Below are 21,022 nucleotides of genomic sequence, written 5' to 3'. Positions count from 1 at the left end.
GGAATAAAAATCATTCCAACTCAACATTTTTTTGCCGAATTTGTTTTTTGTTTTTGGTAAATTCATTTCCTAGTTGCTTTATCACTTCATATATATTAGACCGATACATCGCATTTTTGTATAAAAACTATAGAAGGTAGCAATTTAAATGACCTCTTATGGCTAGTTGGGGAGTTGAGGATAGGAAAAAAGATGAAGATGAAGAAAAATCTTAGATGTTGAGAGAAAAGAAATGGCAAAAAAAAGAAGAGAATATACTTTATGTTGTTTAATAGTTTATGAAATAAATAGGACAATTTTGGATATAATAATGTCATTAAAATTTTTAATTTGTTTGGATTGAGTATTATTTCTCTAATTTTATTTGATTACATCATTATTATAATTTTCAATACACCTTTTTATTTTTTCGATTACATTTTTATCTCACATACATCACATCACAAAAAATGTTACAGTAAAAATATTCCAAATAACTTACAATCCCAACAAACCGTTTAGTTTCAAAGTCATTCTAAATAGAGTTGGTTTTTAAAAAATTCACGCAAATCTTTCTCCGGCTTTCCGTCCATTGTAAATGGACGGAAACCTTTTGAAGGCAGAGCAACAACGTAAATCCAGCCCTTTTCTGTTCTTTTCTTATCAAATCTAAACCCCCAAATGAATTGTTAGAAACTGAAGCCTGAGAGGTTGATCTTTGGAGTTAATCAAACTATTTAGGGGATTTGAATTGAGAACTTGAAATCCAAGTCCACCAAAATCTTTTGATTCGATGGCATTATACCAAATTATATCTATGATGTTTTAATCAAATTGAGGTTCCTTTTCATTTTTTTTTTTCAAAATGAAAATATAAGGTAGATTTTGTTGTTTTATCATTTTTTAAGTGCAATCTATATTGAATTGACTATAATCTATACTATATATGAAGTGGGAGGAAGAGGTTGGTGTAATTATCCTTTCGTCACTTTTGACAAAAATTAAATTTTTTCTATACTATACAATTATACATAACCAACATAATCTTTACCATAACTATCCAACAACATATTGCCAACATAACTAACTATTAAGAGGCACAACAATTAAGATAACTATCAATTTAATCAAAAAAAATCGTATAAATTTTCTAATTGCACACACATACATGAGTGTGCACTTAGCACTATTTGGTACTAAAATGAATTTCATCAAAGCACCATATATATTTCACCAAAGGTTTGTTGGGATTTTTTTTTTGTGGGGGTGGGGGGGGGGGGGGGGGTTGTTATGGGGTGGCGCGAGTAATGTGCAAAATTACAAGGGTGAAAATATGTCGTAGTTAATTTGTAAGGGTAGGAGGTAAAAATCCTAACGTCTGAGGGGCCTGAGTTTTGAAAGCCTTACAGAGAGTAGGAGGAAATAAAAGAAGTACTAAAGCTTGAATCTTGGTTCATTAATCCTCGATGCTCTCGTTCGCCGGGCGTATTCGGAGCTCCGCCCTCAGACCATGGCCGCAATTAGTTCACCTTCGGTTGGCCCGAACTGACTCCGGTTCATCGTCTGCCCATAACAGGAGGCGGCAGAAGTTTGCCCCATCGAATTTGCTTAAGAAAGCAGACGAAGACAAATCAGAATGGTGGGTAGTCGACGGCGAGATGCACGAGATTGGGGAAAACGTTCCGCCCAGAGAACGCTTCGTGATTCCCAGAGAAAATATTCCAAACAAGCGCAGAAAGCAGCTTCGGGAACAGTTCATGCGCCGCACTCGGCTTGTTCTTAAAGAATCTGTACAGTTCTCTTTATCTGGTTTTCTTTTCTTTGTTTTTTCTGATGATTTTGCTTATTTAGTAGTGAAGTCTGTTGCTGCATTGGATGTAATTGATAGGAGCATGAGCCATGGTGTAAAAGATATATGGAGTTGTACAATGAGCTGAGGGAGAATTGGGAGAGGCTGTATTGGGATGAGGGTTACTCCAAGAAAATTGCTCAAGATCATGCCGGCTACGATTCAGCTGAGGGTGATGATGAAGATTTCAACCCGTATAGGTTGTTCCTTCATCCTTTCTCCATTTCTTCTTTTGGGATCAGTTGTCTTGGTATAAATCTTCGTATTGCATCTACCGACTGCCCTATGTTGTTCGCATGATAATAATTCACTTGGTTTTATACGCTTATGTTGGTGAATTGGTAGATTCTACTGATGACATTTAGTCATTTCATCATTTCTCAAGTTAAGTCTTACGCAATTTTCACTTATTCAGAAATGTTACGAGTACTTTTCGTGTCCAGCTGCTACAGTCCTCTTATTATTTTTTTTTAAATTTTTTTTGTTTGGGTAAGCTGTTCTTTGAATTCGTAAAGATTATAATTCTTCTTTGTTATTTTATCTTCACAAAAAGTGATTATGGCTCTTTTCTTCTTGTTGCAGAAGAAGGCAAAACCGGGCTGAGCAATTCAAGGTACAAAGACTGTTGCTTTTTATAGCTTGCGTATCTAGAAATTGCAGTTGCAGTTTTCTGTTGCTGTTAAATATTATGCTGCTCATTTCCCATGTTCTGAGACACTGGATTTGAATTTGATGCTGGTTTAAGACAATAGGCTGAGAATTAAAAATTCTTGATGTTCCACATTTTGCTTGTTGGACTTCCTTAATCTAGTTCGACTGAAAGAATGGATGCACATTTTTCACTTAAGCTATGTCAATTTCGAAGACAGAAAGAATGGTTTTCTCTACCCTTTTCTCAAGCTGGTCAGAGATATTTTTTACTTTCTTTGGTCTCTAGCCATCTATGTCAGTTTCCTCTCCATGACATTCATTTCATGATGCTTGAAATATTTTTTCTGTTGACTTTTTCTCCAAAAGGTGATAGTTGATACATATTCACTCTTGTTATAATAGTTAGTTGCTAATAATATTGGTTAAACGCAGAGTCCATGCCTAAAATATGTGCTAGGATATGTTGTTCCATTATGTGTTGGCTCTTCAAGTTTTACTTGTCCCTAGTGAATATATGTTTTCCTCAAAGGACATTGTGAGATTAACATTCACTAGAAAAAGTGCAATTATTTGAGCACATGGATGCTTATCATGGTAAGAGTTGGGCAAATTTTGTTAGTACTTACTTGTGAAAATATGGAAGTTGGTTGGTTTAACATTGAGCTGGACGAACCACTTACTGATCTTTCCACTCTTTTCTTTGTTCCAAAAATCATGAATGGATGGGGATTGCAAAATATTACTACTGCTATCTGCCTCGGGATTTATTGTAGCTTTAAGGTGTTTTTATTAATAGTTAAAACCATGCTTATCCAATCATCCATGTAGTTTTTCTATAGATTCACTTCTCTGAGTATGCAGGACCAAGGAATGGGGAGAAGTAGGGAAGCAAATACTTGGCAAAAGGTTAGACAAATTCGTGATAAGTTTGAATATGATCGAGAGAGAAGAATGAGGGAGAAAGGTTAGTTATTTATTCATTTTTGACCTACTTGATGTGTTCTTATACTATGATTTTGCTGAAAAGTTCATAATATGTTACAACTGTAAAATAACTAGCAATGTTGTTGTCACTTAACTGCAAGAAGCATGAGCCTGAATCCCTTCCTCTGTCAGATGATCTTGATGCTTAAGTTTGTCAAGTCTTCTTGTTAAAACAGTCATTAAGTTTGTCAAGTCTTCTTGTTAAAACAGTCAAGTTTTGGGTAATGCCTGCTTGCTGCTTTTGGCTGTTTTTCAATCACCTAAAACGTAACTTACTGGAAGTGGAAAAATGACCATATGGGTTTTTTTCTGTAGTATCGCCTCTGATTTGTTGATTGGATTTGCGTGCTATTATATTGCTGCATGCTGACTGCCTGTGTTCAAATTGCAGCCTTTGCACCCATGAGTGGAGGAAATGATTTCAGCACAGATGATTTTGCCTCCAGGAATCAGCCATTTAATGCTGAGAGATACATATCCGAGAGTGATAGCGAGTGACTAGAGGATGATTCATGACATGCAATGCTTTTTTAAGCATTTTTTTGGAGGCGATCCATCTTTGCATAGAACTGCATCCAGAAATTCTCTTCTGATGGTAGATCATCTATGCCCAGGCTGAAGTGGGAATGCAAAATGGCGGGATGAAGGTGTACTGACTGCAACTTTGAATGTCTCGGATCTCAAGCTTATAATTTTTTTCCTTTTTTCTTAGTTTCTATTTCTTTGCAAGCCCTTTCTCTTTGCAGCCAAAAAAAATTGTACTAGTAGTTTTGGCTTAATCGTAGGCACTTTTCTTTGCAGTTGCTTGTAAATAGAAAAGTTCTAATCTGTTGGCAGGAAAGCAGGGACTTGTAGGGGCGTCTCAGTCTGATTGAGACTGTGTGTTGAAAGTTACAATAGTAAAAGGGGTGGTGCTGTACTTTGACCAGGATTGCATTCGGGTGATACAAATATGTTGCTAATTGTCTTTTGGATATACGGATTATTTTGCAGAAGCCAAACCACTGGCCATGTAAAGCTTCTCTGAAGTGTCTCCACATTAGTTCAGGACGTTGGAGTACTGCCTCATATTTACTAATCTACTTGGTAGTTCATTATTTTAGAGAACTCAGGACTGCCAGCATTTGTTCTCAAACAAAGAGATGGAAAAGGCCAGAGCCATAAGAGCTGGTGCTTTCTTGGCCGGCTTTCCTACTAGCTTTCCCGTAGTCCCATATCGATTCTAAGGGGTTTGGGGGTTGGGTAGTTAAGTCTTCAAGTTTACCTCAAGAGTTGTCGGTTTTTGGGATTAAATTTGAGATTAGATTTAATTAACTAACTTCAAAAGTTTAATAAAAAAAAAATTGGGCGTTGGGACTTGTCTCAAGAAATCCTTTGGTGTTACTAAAGAAACTTTGCAACATGAAGCTACTTTTCTACTCCATCTTTCTTCTTTTAAGCGATGCTTTATTAACCATTCAGTGGTAAGCCATGGCTGTGAAATAAATTCGTTGACTCCATGGGTATATTTTTCTACCAAAATATAGATAAGGGTAATAGAAAAATTTGAACTTTTTAATACTACTTGACAACGAACTTAAATTTCCAAATATTAACCCATTTACATTATAAATATAATTTTTAATTACTTTTCTTATTCTATGTATATCACGTCATAAAAAAGAATCATAATATTATTATAAACAATTTTTTTCAAAATAATCTCGTATCCATACATACTAGTGTTTTTAGACTGTAGCAACAAGAAAAAAAAGGGAAAAAAAATACTGTATAAAAGAACATAAAACTTGCTACATCGGGCCTTCTTTTCCCCTTGACCTTTTTGAGCATAGGGAAATTTTAAAAAGAGAAAATTCCCCCTAATGAATTCAAATTTAATCGTCTATCCTAGAAATCTCCAAGATCAGGTCAGGCCGGCGCCAAAAGTTTGTGCTCGCTCTCTTTCTCTGCTTTACTCCTCTGGACTGTATATACATTCTTCCAAATCTCATCAAAGAACAGAAGAACGACGGAAGACCACCACCAGTGCCACCTACCCAACTGAAATGGGCAGCTTGGAACTGTAACTTGCTGGCAGATCTGAAGATCGGCGAATTGACAGCAGAAGATGGGTAGTGGGGCCCGATTGTGCGCATTGTTGGGGGAGTTGGGTTACCAAGGGCACGAGTTATTGGACCCTGACAGCTTCGAATGGCCTTTCCAATACGACGACGTCCGACCCATTCTCGATTGGCTCTGCTCTAGCCTTCGCCCCTCCAACGTCCTCTCCCCCTCTGAAGTTTCCCAGTAGCGTTTCCATTATTTCTTCCCGTTGTCTCTTATTTTGCTGTTTTTTTCTTAAATGATACTGATATCTTCTTCTTTTGAGCTGAAATGCTTTTTAATTACTGGGTTTCTTGCTGGGTCAGATTTTTTATTTGGCTCATTTCTAACTGGAAAAAGGTCTAATCTTTGAATTCGCGGTATAGCATGAAACATAAATTTTGTGGGGAATGTTTTGTTGATTTTGTAGTTGATGTTCTATTCTTACCGAAGCAATAATTGCCTCCCGACTTACATTGTCTCCCTGTCATTCAGGTATGAACAGTTCGTACAAGAAGGAAAGCTTTTGGAGGTAAAGAACCACCGCCCTCATCTTCCTCTCCATTGGCATTTCATAACTATTTAATTACGAGAAAGTCTTAATCCGCATCCCTCAACTCTGAATCCACACCTTATATAACGTTAATGTTCGTGTTACAAATGATTTATGCATCAAAGGTGTCGATTTGGATGGTGCGATGTTGATTTAGCCTTGGTTATTTACTATTCTCATATCTGCAATCACGCTTTTGATGACTTGAATTTATAGGGGGAGGACCTAGATTTTGCTTATGATAGCATTTCAGCCTTTTCAACTAGGAGAGACAATCAGGAAGCAGTCTTTGGAACAGAGGAAGGACTCAAGGAAATAAGGTAACAAGTTTGGCTGCAGAGTGGTGTTATCCTTCTTCATATAGTGAACCTACTATGCTGAAGTCAATATCCTACTACTTTAGCTGGAAGAGGTTTGAAGGTGCTTCGAAGGATGGAGTTTAGGATGTGCAAAGTGATTACATTTTCTTCATTGGTTTAATTGGACCTTTCATACTATATTAGTTTATAGTTGTCCTACTGTTGCACATCTTCCTACTGTTGCACATTTTTAATTTTGTCCTTTCATATTATATTAGTTTATAGTTGTCCTACTGTTGCACATCTTTTAATTTTGTAAGGACAAAGTTTCGAGTTACAAGATATGAAACTTATTGGTTGAATTAAGCTTGGAGATTACTCTTGAGAACAATGTTAAGTCACGTGAAAACAGTGATTTGGCTCTATTTGCTTAAACACGCTGAAATGCACCTCAAGGTTTCATGAACAATTGCAGAATCACTGAAGTTATAGCTCTCGAGAGAAAGTAGTAATTTTTTCTGCTGCATTCCGTCTTTCCTGATGGTTCATTGCACCTTCAGGGACGCTACTGCATCACTGAAGACTGAAGCTTTGGAGTTGCAAAAACAGCTCAGACGCCTTCAGTCTCAATACGATATGCTGTCTGGGCAGGCATCAGCATTAAGTCAAGGAAGAAGGGCACGAGTTGCAGCAACATCTGTTGTCAATGGACAACTGACATCTCTAGAGGATAGTCTTTCAGCTAGGAATTTAGAGGTGAGCAAAATTGTATGGTTGCCTGTTAGTTCACCATAGGCTCATGTTGTTATGTGATATCTTCTTGAGAACTGTTATTTAACGTCTTTACTGGTCCGGAACTTTGGTGTGGATACCTGTTTGCTGGTTTTTGACATGTTATCAATGCATCCAGTGGGGACAAGATGCATCATGTGGTTTCAAGGCAATACTAGAAAAAGAGAGTACGACAGGATTGTAGAGATTTAGAGTTGTGATTGTGGACCTTGAAGCTAACTTCGCCAACATCTTGGAGTCCTGTTTATATTAGGTTTTACTTGCTAATAATATTTGCTGACGTTTTGGTGTTAAACAAAATTTCAAAATATAAATTTACCTTTAGAATAGGCTGTAGTACTGTCTTTGTCCTTCTGTTTCTTCAGTCTATGTTGGAGGTTCTGATTATTGCTGGAGTTTAAGCTGGATTTGGAGTTTAGAGTTAACTATGAAAGTCTCAGAGAAGTAAGTCAGCAGCCAGCTGCACTGTGGAACAGCGCTGTTTTAGTGGCTTACAAAGTATATTTTCTTTAATGACTTTTTGCAACTGCAATATTCACACATGCATGACTTGCTACGAGTTCTAGTTTTTTCCACTTTGTTTGATTTGCAATCCTGCTTAAACTAGTTTATGATAGCAGTCTAGCATGGAACTTTCTTCTGGCATTTAAACATGCATATGCAATTTTCATGATTGCATTCAAGTTTTATGCATGTCTTTTCTGATAAAATTTGTTGTTTGATTCTATACATTTTTCCTAAGTTTGAAATTATCTCAACTCCGTTTTAGATGAATGCTGTTCTCGGGAAGATGGCCTCAACAGCTCAAGAATTGGCTCATTATCATTCAGGAGATGGTACGATTGCTTTCATTTATTTGTTTTTCACATGAAACTTGTTTCTCATGAATTTCATTGACATTCTTGAAGCTATAAAAGAAACTTGAATCGATAATTTTTAGTTACCACAAAATGTGTCTTTAAATGAAGATCCTTTTCTTGCACTTGACTTCTGACTACTTGGGTATGCACCTTCATTAGAAAGGCAAAAACTTGGGTGAACCTCGTCTATGGGCCCACCTGTAGACCATGTGGTGGAAAATCTGCCACATTCTCATAACAATTAAAAATTTCAGAAATCCTAAAGCACAACTGCACAAGATTCAGGAACTCCTCGGCTTCCGCTCTGGCATCTGTTCTAGCATGCTTCCTCTTATTTCTTCTTTTTTTTTTCCTTTTTTTGGTCATTTTGAAACACTCACCACCATAAAGAAAAATACAGTTGCAACAATTTTCCAAGTTAGCGGTTCTTCCAGCTTTGTTCAATCAAGCTCACCCATTTTAGGGATCCGCAAACACAATCTTTATTTTTCTTTTCCTTTTAATTTTTGCTTATATTCAGCTTGTAATATCTTGTTAGATTTTGCAAGACTTAGGAGAAGAATATGGAGGAACAGGAGGACAGCGGTAAGAAAACGGGAAGATTCGACAAACAAAAGATGGAGAAGTATTAAACAGTGCGCTGGAGATTCAAGGAGGAAAACTTTTAAATTTTTGAAAAAAGAAGTGTTTATAAACCAAAAATACTCATCTTTTGTTGAAGGCCCAGTTGTGAAGAAAAGGGATTCTGAAAAGGAATTGCTGAGCTTCTGGAGAGATGGTCAAGAAATAGAGAGGAGGAAATTTTCAAGAGTTTCAATTAATTGAAGAACATAAGATCCATGAAGCTACTGAAATTGGTGTAAAGAATCCAAATTTATTTGTTTTTGGCATGGTTTTTGATCTAGGGTATATATTTGTTTTGGAAGGTGGTAATAGGCAGAAAGATTGTGATGAATTTTGAGGATGGTGGGTGGGAAGTCCATTGCCGACTTCCATGGACAACTGAATGTGACTGTGTGCAGGGTGTGTGCTTTGAAGGAGGAGATCTAATGATGACGTGGCAAATTCTAAGTCACTCAGTCTACTGGTGGATCTGTAGACCGGGTTCACCCAAGTTTTTGCCCATTAGAAAATGGATCACTTTCATTTATGTGAATTACCCTTGAAGTATGAATTATGCTTGACCTCTTTAACTATTATTGTTTTTTATTTGATTGGACAGATTTGTTGTACAATGAGTAGAATAATCTTTTTTTTTGTTACATTTCCTGACTGGTTTCATGAATGCCTTAAGAAGGCGTGGTCACTAGTCTCTCTACCACTGCCTTTGACTTCGTAGTTACTCTTTTTATAATGAAACAAGTACTTGTGGTTCAGAAATCTCACAAAATTGAAATGTAGGCATGCTTAAGCTTATGAAGTAGGCATAAATTCAGGAGTTATATTAGAATTATTTGATTATGCAGCACTAATTATATGCAGTTGCCAGCATTTATGAGGTTTTACCTTATTTGCATGCAGAGGATGGTATCTACTTAGCTTACTCTGACTTTCATCAGTATTTGCTTGTGGATTCTTCTTGTATGAAGGAGCTAAACCAGTGGTTTTCAAAGCAACTGGATACGGTATTATTTTCTGTAGACAACTGCTTCTCATTTCACTACATAAAAGTAATCTACATAAAAGCCTTTGATTACCTTAATGCGTGACTATGACTTTTCCAACAATTACCTGCAATAGAGGTCAGAGATGTCATACTGGATCTCCTTATTTGGCTGTTTAGCACATTACTTTTAGACTGGATTAGTACAGCTATGACATATGGCTAGCCTTGAAGGTGGTAATTGTGCTTGAGCATGTGATTACTGGTGCTTTCTGGTGTCTTTGACGTTTGTTTGCCAAAATTTTTGTTTTCTGGAAGAGATCTTGATATTGGTTTCTGAATGGTAGTGTGGGTTTGTTTTGGATATTGTTATTTACAAAAAAATTTCTTATTATTCTCAGAACATGTTTTCCAACTACCTTTTATCTCACATGCATCACATCAGAAAAGATTAGTACAGGAAAATTTTTTCAAATACTCTTCAATTACAAAGAATCAGTTATTTCCTTCTTTTGGGACATAACCTAGAAAAAAATTTCTTTACACCTGTCACATAATTTTTATTTTGGTTTTTTTTTTTGGGGGGGGGGGGTGGGTTGTTTTAGAATTTCTTCTGTTTCTACAATGGTATTACCAGCACATAAATCATGTCAGCATTACTAAGAGTGAATGTCAGCAATATACATTTTAATAACACATGAGCAAGTGGTTGTTTCTATTGTCTCCAGTTTCTTCAGCAACAAACTCGTTGCATCTCTTTGGAGGAGAGGGGGCGATTTTGATACAGGGATGTGAAGTTAATAAAGGATTCTTAGGATAATGCTTAATTGCAAAGTACAACTTGACTGTATCTTGTTATCGACTTTCATAGGCGATGAAAGGTTATTGGCTCATCTGGTTTTCCTTGCTTAGGGTCCATACAGGTTAGTGTCGGAGGAAGGCAAGTCTAAATGTTCATGGGTGAGTTTGGATGAAATCTCAAATGTCTTAGTACGAGGTATTGCACTCTCTCTCTCTCTCTCTCTCAAAATATTGATATCCTTTCTTTGCAATAATGACTTAATTGGCTAATTTCGTGCTTATGTGAATGAGACATGTTTCAAAAAGCTTCATTAAAATTGTTGGGATACATTTTTTTTAATAACTGTGCATTGCAGATTTAGAAAAATCACATCATCAGCGTGTTTCTGAGTTGCAACGCTTGCGCTCCATGTAAGTCCTTTTACTTGTATGAGTATGATTTTTTGGTCCCTTTTTAAGAATGCTTGCATGTTTAGTTAGACGTATTGCTACTTTCAGTTATTGGTTGCTGCTATATCCTCTGTTTACTTCTCTTATTTCATGCCATGGCTACTGTAATATGATATGGGCAATATAACAAAATGTTTAGCCCATTTGAGTTATCTGCCCATCTGTCACTGCCTATGAACCTCGGTTTTGGAATCAAATATTGTAAAGCTAAGATTTTAGTTTCTGCTATTACTATCTCTATCCATCTTGTGTCTCTTGAAGGATGTTGATTGGTTCTGAAAAGGTAATAAGGTTGTTGCTATTGTCTTTGTATCCCAAATTCCAAGACCTCTCTTCAGCATTTTAGTATCTTCTATAGAAAAATAAAATATTGTTACTGAACTGTCTAACAAATGGTGGTCTGGAAGGAATTTTCCCTCCCTACTTAGCAATGGCCAGAATTTACATAAACGTAGCAGTACTCTTTGATCTTTCTTTTTTCTATTTTTAGATGCAACACTCTATCCCTTGAGTTTGCACCTTATTCTCCAATCTTGTAACTAACTTTCTACATGTATCTGATATCACCTATTGTATAAATTTGCAAAAAGTAGTGAGCTTGTCCCAAAAAAAAAAAAGGTTTGTGTGCCCAAACTTTAGTGCCCCCCCCCCCTCCTCTCCATGGGCTGGTTGAACTTGCTGGTAGTTTATCAACTATTTGACTTTGGATTTTTTTGTTTGGGTGGTGCTTTGTGGTATTAAGTTTAAACAACGTGGGATTTCAGGTGGTAGGACTTTTACTTTTGATTGTAATTGAGCTCATCCTATTGAAATTTATGCAGTTTTGGAACAAGTGAAAGGCAATGGGTAGAAGCTCAGGTTGAGTATGCAAAACAACAAGCCATTCTCATGGCACTTAAAGGGCAAGTTACATCAGACGAAGCTCACATTCATCTTGATCTTCATTCCCTGAGGTAACGTAGTTTATATTTGCATTGTGTTGTCTGTGTGAATTATGTTCTGCTTTACCAAATTTTAAATTTCTATGGTGGCTCTTTGAACATTTGCTATACACTAAATAGGAGAAAGCATGCTGAATTGGTAGGAGAACTTTCAACTCTGTACCGGAAAGAGGAGAAATTGTCATCTGAGGTTTGTATCTGAGGCTGCGGATGCTTTTTTTTCGATAGTCTACTTTTGCCATATAAATGATAACTAAGGCACAAAATAAAATTGCACATTATCTTCTTCTTAAATGAGACACATACATAGTCCTTGGCCTTTGCAACTTTAATTACCTCACTCTGTGGGAGTGAAATTAAAAATAAATTCCAGTTGAAGCGGCAATACCTTTTGGTTTATTATGGATTTAATCTGAAGGTAGCTGTGTCCTCTCTAAATTTTTTGTTACTGCTTCGCAAACACAGGGAGAATAGATGGTTGGCTACTCTACTTGATTTTGGCTACATGGTTAGAATGGGATGTTCTAACCTTAGAGTGGACTGAAGATACAGTAAAACTGAACCGATAGAAATAGTTATTCTAGAAGCCTTTTGCTAGAAGATAATTGAATGACTTCCAAACATTATAGTTCTTCCATTGAGTTCTGGAAGAACGCTTTATGGCATGGACAAATGAAAATCTAACTTTGTCACTGTAACACCAGCTTACTGCCTTTCATTGATCAACTGTTCTTTTCTCTTTGAAGGAGGCTAAATGTTTGTGCAAATTCTTGCACAATGCCTAATTCTATGGTTTTTTGTACTTTTTACTTAACTTTTATTTTTTGGCCTCCTCTGCATTGCTTGATTTTATGTATATCTTACTGGAAGACTGTTTCCAGACTGTACCTGATCTTTGTTGGGAGTTAGCTCAGCTTCAAGACACTTATATATTGCAAGGTATTCAGCATCTTTTTTTGCTTCTAGTTTGGGAAGTTTGGTTGTTCATTTGAATGTGTCCTTTCTCATTGTAGTTGTTAGTTATTGCACTACTTCAATATGCAGGTGATTATGATTTAAAGGTCATGCGCCAAGAATTCTACATAAATCGACAAAAAACGGTATGTTATTGGGATATGATGCCCACAGTCGTATCACTTAGATTTTTTGCTTTTCTAGATTTTGAATAGCAGCAACAATGGATTAGGTGTTCATGCATCTAGTTTTTTAATTTTCCCTTTGTAAATGCATGTTGCATACATTTCAGTCATATACTCAGTTAAAGATGCCATATTTGGAGGCTAAACAAACTTACAGAGTCACCCCCAGATGCAGAAGTGATTAATATATGCCATTATCATATCTGATTTGCATTGTTGTCGATGCATGAAATTTCTATTTGCCAAAATCAGTCATAGGGTAGGAATCACGGTGCTTCTTGATAGTTAATATTTGTCTCCCTTAATCAGCTCAGGGTGTTGGAAGTTATTTTTTCTTAAATTTCTAAATATCATTCCCTGAAATCTTATTATTTGTCCTTTTCTGCACTGTAGTTCATAAATTATTTAGTCAATCAGCTAGCAAGACATCAGTTCCTAAAAGTAGCGTGTCAACTGGAGAAGAAGACCATGCTTGGTGCATATTCATTACTCAAAGTTGTTGAGTCAGAACTGCAGGGATACCTTTCTGCAGCCAAAGGACGAGTGGTATGGAATCACTTACTTTGCAAGGCATTCTCAAACTCATGATCTCAAGGAAATATGAAACTTAATATCTTTCTGCACCTTTTATGATGGCATAGTATTGTCATTGCACACTGCAATTTACGTATGTGATATGTCACTCTAGGGTCGTTGTATGGCATTAATTCAAGCTTCATCAGAGGTACAAGAACAAGGAGCTGTGGATGATCGAGATACTTTTTTGCATGGTGTCAGAGACCTTTTAAGTATCTACTCAAGTAATATCCCAGGACTTAAATTATCATGATTGTTCATCTTTGAGTCATTGCTAACAGCGAAGGATTTGTAATATCTTTAGATGCTCAAGCTGGTTTATCAACATATGTCTCGGCACCAGGCATTGTTCAGCAAATATCGAGCCTTCAATCAGATCTGATGAGCCTGCAATCTGAGTTGGAGCATGCCCTCCCAGATGACCGAAATAGGTGTATCAATGAGCTGTATGTTGTCCTTATTACCTTTATTTGCTAACATTGCCATAGCATTATCCTGCTAACATCTCTAGTTGTCCACACTTTTCCAGCAGAACTGCTTCTTTAAAAAGGTGGTTTGTTAGCTTAGCTATTTGGCTTGTCCATGGTTTTAATCAATGTGTTTAAGATTTTATTTTTGGCGGCACAAAATGTAGACTAGTTATTACAGTCATGAGTAGCGGATGAAAGGCTTTGAGAAATAGGAGAAGCATGTGGTGTTTTCAATTCATGTTTCAGTAGCAAATACTAATGATAATTGAGTATTGACCTGTTATTGCCATATAGTCTATATCTGGATATTTCATTTCTATATGGTCTGGTTAGACAGTTGTTAACAGTAATATCCTTTCACCTCAACATTCTCTGATTTATCTAAGGTAGGAATCCATATACCTGAGGAATGATTTTCTGATCAAAAATTCAGTTTTCAAACTACTTGCAAGTTCCAGATTTATTATCAGTCGACTCTGACTATTTTGTTTAATTGGGAGCATGCAATATGGCTGCCATCAGTTTGTTAGACAACAGTTCTTGGATAAGATACTGTTGTTTTATGGACCTGTAAGCATAACAAAAATCTGATTTCTTGGTTTCCTGTTTAATGTATCAGGTGCACTCTTGTCCAAAGCTTGCAGCAATTATTATTTGCATCTTCTACAACTGCCCAACCAATATTGACACCTCGGGTAAAGAAGTGCACTTGATAGGACATGTCTGCTTTAGGTTTCATTTGATGCACTTGATGCCTTAGGTTTACTGCATTTCAAGGAAACTTTTAAAAATGAGTTGTTCTTCCTGTATTCACATCTAAACAAGTACAACGCTCGGAATTTACTGGTTTAGAAAATTAATTTTTTCCCAGTTTCAACATATTTACTTGTTTGTGGGTTCTTAGATGTGTCAAGGCTGCGCCTTGTTTGTCATTTATTCATGTAATTTTACCACCTAGCTTTGTGATAGTGCGGTTTCCAGTTTGGAGGCTCCTGAAAAATGGTTTTGATTTATCTTAAAAACTGAATCCATCTGCACCTATCTTTCCATCTCTCTGTAGACATTAATGAAGGAGCTTGATGAAATGGAAAAGGCAAATGCAGAGCTTGCAGCTGCTGTTGAAGAAGTATCATTAGAGCATAACAAGAAGAAGGAGGTAAGTCTTCAGCTTGTAGACACCAGTTTCTCCGTTATCATCAGAATTATGGTTTGACTAGTGCTGCGATTGTAAGTTTCTTGGTATTGTTTCTTCTAGATTAGTTCTCTAGTTTAGTTATATCATGGAGAAAATATCACATGCTGTCTTAACTTCCCTTGTATGGAAGCGATGGTGATTTCTTGATGGATGCTAAATGTGTGAAAATTTTCACCGGTTCAAGTCTATTTGCTATCGTTCCTTTTCAGTTTTCTAACCTCGGAGTTCTTGATGTCTTTGTAACATATGGAAAAACTCTAATCACCAATTTTCTGGAAGTACAGATTGTAAAACATCATTCACAAGAGCTGGCGCTCCAGAGGCGTGTATTTGTAGATTTCTTCTGTAACCCTGACCGTTTGAGGAGCCAAGTCAGAGAGCTGACGGCAAGAGTCAGGGCTCTGCAAGCATCATAACTTCCAGTTTATAGTGTTGTTTGTAATTGCCTATAGACGGTTCTGTGTTATCATCGCCAATACATAGAATTGATTGTCCAAGTTTGTCCATCGCTTCATGGGGAAGTAGAAGATGGGTTTTGGTCTACTATCAGCGTTCTTTTTTGTTCTTGGCATAGAAACAAGCTGTACAGGCTTCATTGTATACATGACAATGGCAAAGATAAGCTCGGTGCTTTTGCGTTTCTGCCCCCATTTTGACTTGTGCAACTTTTTCAAAATTTGACTGCATTTCATTTTACGCCACCATTTTCAGTTGTGCAACTTTTTGCAGTGTGCAGAGTTTCTTGTGTTCCCAACGACCTGATCGAATAGGGGATATAGATGGCAGTTACTATCAAAAGGAGTGTAATCTGACATGACAAGAATAATGTCGTTTTAATTGATTTCATAATCTCTCCAGGAAGAGATTCATGATGTGATGACAACTAAGGAATGTACAAAGAATTTTATCGACTCATAAAATAGGGACGCAAAAGAGCACTTGAAACAAATGAAAATCAAGATGCACCATGCAGCTCAGTACTCAAAAAATAGCCACAGTGCCATCCATCCATGGCAGTCTGCAGAAAGTACTAAAAAATCACACTTTCCGCTGACGCAAAGGAAAACCGAACGTACAAACAAAAGATGTACTGCTGCTTATATACAAGCTCCAGGAAACGAAAACTTCCTGCCACAGCAATAGTTAGACCGGGACTTGCATAATTCTAGTGTTTGTTAAGGACTCGAGGCTGATAAAACGGTTCGTTGTTTCGCAATGCTACTGAAATTGGATGGCAACCACCGGTGCTGGCAGCAGCAGCAGCCCTGCCAAATCTGGACAGACGGGGAAGGGTGGCTTGGAGATCAAGGGTTCCGATCCGGGACTGTGCCATGTTTCTTGAACCGAAGCTTTTCTTGCCGCTGCACTTGATTGAAGATGACACCAATGGCTTGTGAGCAGTAGCAGCATTTGCAGTGTCAGCGGCTCTGTGGAGACGGCACCTGAACGAGCCAGCATGGGTAGTTGGAGCACAAAGGCAAAGCTGCTTCTTCTGCTTGTTGGATGCATTGCCATGATCACTTGCTTTTTTGTCTGACTTCTTATCACAGTGATTTGACAGAGTAATTCCTTTGCATGAGGCACTTCTCCTCCTGTTCAGCCTGTAATTTACACATCATACTGTCTCGCTATTCTGGTTGAACCAACATGAATTAGGTACAGAAAGCAACCAGAACTTTATTGTTAAACTCCACCATGCATATCAATTGCAAAATCAAGTGTTCAGTCGATTCAATTCCACCCCATGACATTTAACTTCAGAAATAATTTTCATTTCGCCCACTTATTTGTTTACCTTTTTAGTGTTTTTTTTTTGGGTTGCCTTTTTTTTTGCCGGCGGGATTGTTTTTGGGGGGGGGGGGGGGGGGGGGGGTGTTATTTGTTGGTTATAGAAACGGATGTCTATCTGATAAATGGTAAAAGATATACAACGAAAAGAGTTTTTTTTTTTTTTTCCATTTCCCCAGAACCAACAAAATAATTACCCATAGAACATGTGTACGCTGTAAAAGCAGCAGAAACCAGGGACACCAAGAAAGCAACAAATCAAGAACCGATGAGGAACCATCCAAAAGCAAAAGAGGGTGATATGAAAAACAACCCCGCAAGAAAAAGGCTTTTCACACACATGATTCATCGGATGATATGAAAATTTGAGAATTCTTTTGACGCCATGTCTGATTTTTGGACAGCAGAGCTCCTTTTTCATTGTTGTAAAACTCGAAAGAAGAAAAAGAAAGGCACAAGACATAAAGTAAACAGTAGTAATACTAGTAATAGTACCAAATAGTGGAGGTGGACGTGTGATGATGATCATCCTCTCCAATTTGCAGTTCTGCAGCCACTCCCATTTGCATCTAAAGTGCAAAGGAAAGAAAAAAAAAGGAAGAAGACAATAACTGATCCGTCCCTTCACTGCTAAGCACCCAGATTGCTGGTCACGCTGCAGATTGGAAAATGTTCGAAATACCCAAAACAAAACACACACATACAAGCACTAACAGAGACAAGTATGAGAGGAGGGGGGAATTGGGGGGTCGTGGCAATCTGATAATTTGTCCCAGATTTTTTTTTTCTCAAAAAAAAAAAAAAGGAGAGATAAGGGAGGTGATGTTCATTGTTATCAGTCCAAACAATCTAATGATACGGGTGGCGGAAAAGTTGACGCATGATGATAGTGTTTATTATGCCTTAAGGGGGAGAATCCTAACCAACTTCTAACAATAGTCGGATTTAAGTAAAGATATCAGCCGACGCAGACGAATCTGCAGTGGGATCCAGTTTCTAAGGTGCTCCGGATATGGTTTCAAAGAAGCTTAGCAAATTCGTAGAAGTCCTAGAACTCACTCGGCGTTGACATATGGTTTTTCATGCAACTGTTTTGGGCCTAACACGTGTACCCGTAACTGATTATCGGTAGCCAGATAGATAGAGAGAGAGAGAGTAAAAAAGCCCAAAAAAAAAAAAAAAAGACATATATGAGGGCAAATGACATTAAATAGCAGAAACAACAATATATAATATAACTGCAAAGCAAAGAAATTATGGCTTTTTTTCACCAGCTGAAACAATAATATATATATAATATAATCAGGATTAACTTTTTATGCAGTATAGTGATTTTTTACACCAATAATCTTGTGTATATTATATATGTATGATTTGAATTTTAAATTATGTGATGTGATCTAAATGTACTTATGTAAAAAAATTCTTTACCTGTGCATAAAAAAGTTGTCCATATAAGATCTGTATTATACTTTGCTCTTGCTGGCCTAGTTAGTAAATATTAGTATCGTATTTGTATGTTACACATATCATTTAATAAAACTTTTATATTCCATATATTTCAAAATTACTCTGAAAAACAAACATACTTCTCAATTAACCGTACAAAACATATAGTAAACTTTGAAAGTATTGTACTTCACGAATTATACTTCAAATTTTCAAAATCTTTTAAAAATTGAATAAGGATAATGACATAACTTTTGAGTTATATAAAAAAAAAAAAAGAGCAATATATGTCATAAAAATGATAGATGCATACATATCTAAAATAATAAGGTGATAAATGTTTAATAAATTTAATGTCTTATTCATAAAAAAAGAGTTTGAAATTAGTATAAATGTAGCATAGTCTTCGAAATCTACAGTATATTCGTTAGTTTTTTTAGTTCCGTAACTTTCAAATATATTCGTGTTGTTCACGTATGAATTTGTATACGTAATTTTGCTGAACACGTGTTTTTATGCAGTACTTTTCGTCGTACTATTGAAAAAAAAATGTATATAATATGCACAAGTATAATATCTCGTATTATATGCGTCCCATACTTTACTAACTATGCTTGGTAGACATTCTCAGCGGAAATTCTGAAGCCGATGCCAATTAAGCCTCGGAATCTAAAAAGATTCAATGACCATTAACTATTTTCCATAATTCTGTTGCTCGGTAAAAGAAATAATGGTTGAATGATGGACACGTGCGCGTGACATGGTAATATAGATATGTTTTATTATTAATTTTACAACCCAAACATGCTTATTAGTAGCTTCTTTCATTTGAGGCTTCATCTTGTAATTGGTTTTAAGTAGCAATAATGTAGCTACGTATATACTCTGTTTTTAAACTCGGATCGGACCAGTCGGTTCGATCGTTGTCGAGCCTGAAACCGGTCAGTTTGTCAGTTCGAGTTAATTCTAAAAACCGAAAAATCAAAAATTCAGTCAAACCAGGTCAAAACCCGGGTTTTGACCTGATTTGACCGGAAAAATGAACTCGGTCTCTTTTTTCTTTTTCTTTTTTTTTTTTACTTTTTTTGAAAGGTCATAATATTTTTAATATGATGTTTTGATCCGTAAGTTGTTAAAAATTATTAACATACCTCAAATATTTCATACTTTATAAATGTTGTCTTAAAGTTTGGTGTTATTTTTCAATTAAATCCATAATTTTAATTCTAAACTTGTTAATGCTTATTAAATAATATAAATTGATACTTGATTGCTCTAATTTATTTATATTTTTTTATTAAATATATTTGAAACATCAAATATATATGAATATACATTTATTAATATTAACATGTTATTAAGTATTTTACATATAATATTTTAATTTTTAAATAAATTTTATTTATAATATCATCCGGTTTAATCCCTATCGAATTCGGTTGAACCCATTGACCCCTGAACTCGACCGAGTCTATATTTGGTCCGATTTTGAAAAACATAGCTTATATATCCATTTTACTCGACCACCAAAGTTGGGCTCCAATCCCACCGTCCCTAAACACGATGGCCTGGCCCCTCAAATCTGAATAACCAAGAATTACATGTCTAAAATTGTTTTTGAATATTTTTTTAAATATTATTTTACTTTCATCACGGCCATAATTCTTAATAAACTTTTATCCTTACAACAAAATTTTTTAAATTTTACACAAATTATATTACAAAAAATATTATAGTAATTTGATTGATCAAACACCAATTACGGGACTTGCCACCCTGTCTTTATTTTTGATAAGCAAGAAAACTTTTAAATTTAAGGCATTCTACTTACAATTCATATCTCCCATCTTATAATCCAATCTAACCAACTCTCCCTTGAGCTCCCCGTTTGGATTGCATTTTCTATGATTTTTCATGAAAAAATTACTGTAGCGATTTGATGTATGTGAGGGAAAAAGATAATAGGAAAATGTGATCACAGAAAATAACGCAGAAAATGACAATCCAAACAGGGGCGAGAAAAATTTTATTTTTTCTCTTGTGCCCTTTTCACCATCACCTTTCTCCGGTCTGCATTGACAATCTTCTCCTGAGTCCTGAGAGCGTCCTCCTTGTGTCCCAACCATACCGGTTAGTAATTATTTATTAGGCGCAGTATTAATCAGAGGTCGTCGCGAGTTTCCTCCTCTCACTGCATTCCCAGTGCTCTACTAACTTTAGTAAAAGGGAAAAGCGCAAAGGAAGAAGGTTATCTACTTTATGAAACCAGCAGAGACGGGGGTTTAGTTTCCAGATTCATGTGGGACAAAGATGAATTCCATTCTGAAAAGCAGCACGTCATTGCTGTTGCTGCTGGCCTGTAGGTGTAGGCTGTAGTGTAGATCAAAATCTTCTTGGAACAGCACAAATATTTTACCATCAGAATTCTTGCTTCGTAGTTACTAATAATAGTTTCTAAAGTACGTACTAGGAAGTAAATTGTTTTTGGTAGAAGAATGCGTCCAAAGTCATCTTGCTAGCCCCAATCTCAGATCACCACTTATTACTTTTTTTTTTTTATT

General features: G+C 36.3%; 2 protein-coding genes and 1 long non-coding RNA gene across 3 annotated transcripts; 2 read left to right on the top strand and 1 right to left on the bottom strand.

The window, feature by feature from the left end:
- The first annotated feature begins 1,336 nt into the window (after positions 1-1,336).
- Positions 1,337-4,439, top strand: LOC113732352 (uncharacterized). The gene is made up of 5 exons (XM_027258070.2): positions 1,337-1,769; positions 1,868-2,028; positions 2,411-2,441; positions 3,341-3,443; positions 3,855-4,439. The coding sequence occupies exons 1-5, from the start codon at positions 1,446-1,448 to the stop codon at positions 3,959-3,961; spliced, it is 726 nt and encodes a 241-aa protein (XP_027113871.1). The 5' UTR covers positions 1,337-1,445; the 3' UTR covers positions 3,962-4,439.
- Positions 4,440-5,263: 824 nt separating this feature from the next.
- On the top strand, positions 5,264-15,874 carry LOC113732341 (AUGMIN subunit 3). Its single transcript, XM_027258049.2, has 18 exons — positions 5,264-5,749; positions 6,041-6,077; positions 6,315-6,418; positions 6,958-7,153; positions 7,959-8,025; positions 9,571-9,674; positions 10,565-10,649; positions 10,810-10,864; positions 11,725-11,856; positions 11,965-12,034; positions 12,726-12,783; positions 12,889-12,944; positions 13,377-13,529; positions 13,672-13,783; positions 13,864-14,005; positions 14,649-14,724; positions 15,090-15,185; positions 15,509-15,874. The coding sequence occupies exons 1-18, from the start codon at positions 5,571-5,573 to the stop codon at positions 15,638-15,640; spliced, it is 1,854 nt and encodes a 617-aa protein (XP_027113850.2). The 5' UTR covers positions 5,264-5,570; the 3' UTR covers positions 15,641-15,874.
- A 164-nt stretch (positions 15,875-16,038) lies between these two features.
- LOC113732332 (uncharacterized) lies at positions 16,039-18,181 on the bottom strand. The gene is made up of 2 exons (XR_011840952.1): positions 17,508-18,181; positions 16,039-16,825 (listed from the first exon to the last, which is right to left on the bottom strand). It is a non-coding gene; the product is annotated as an uncharacterized lncRNA (long non-coding RNA).
- Positions 18,182-21,022: the final 2,841 nt, after the last annotated feature.

This window comes from Coffea arabica, chromosome 1c (assembly GCF_036785885.1).
Source record: "Coffea arabica cultivar ET-39 chromosome 1c, Coffea Arabica ET-39 HiFi, whole genome shotgun sequence".
NCBI classification, from domain to species: Eukaryota; Viridiplantae; Streptophyta; class Magnoliopsida; order Gentianales; family Rubiaceae; genus Coffea; species Coffea arabica.
Note: the sequence above shows the minus strand (reverse complement) of the source record. Positions and strands in the feature narration are given on the sequence as shown.

Bases quoted from the DNA above. Each gene is read 5' to 3' on its own strand.
- LOC113732352 (XM_027258070.2), top strand. From the start codon at position 1,446: ATGCTCTCGTTCGCCGGGCGTATTCGGAGCTCCGCCCTCAGACCATGG. The intron at 1,770-1,867 runs GTACAGTTCTCT...TGTAATTGATAG, and splicing joins GGCTTGTTCTTAAAGAATCT to GAGCATGAGCCATGGTGTAA. The intron at 2,029-2,410 runs GTTGTTCCTTCA...TTCTTGTTGCAG, and splicing joins GAAGATTTCAACCCGTATAG to AAGAAGGCAAAACCGGGCTG.
- LOC113732341 (XM_027258049.2), top strand. From the start codon at position 5,571: ATGGGTAGTGGGGCCCGATTGTGCGCATTGTTGGGGGAGTTGGGTTAC. The intron at 10,865-11,724 runs GTAAGTCCTTTT...AAATTTATGCAG, and splicing joins TTGCAACGCTTGCGCTCCAT to TTTTGGAACAAGTGAAAGGC. The intron at 12,784-12,888 runs GTATTCAGCATC...TTCAATATGCAG, and splicing joins AGACACTTATATATTGCAAG to GTGATTATGATTTAAAGGTC.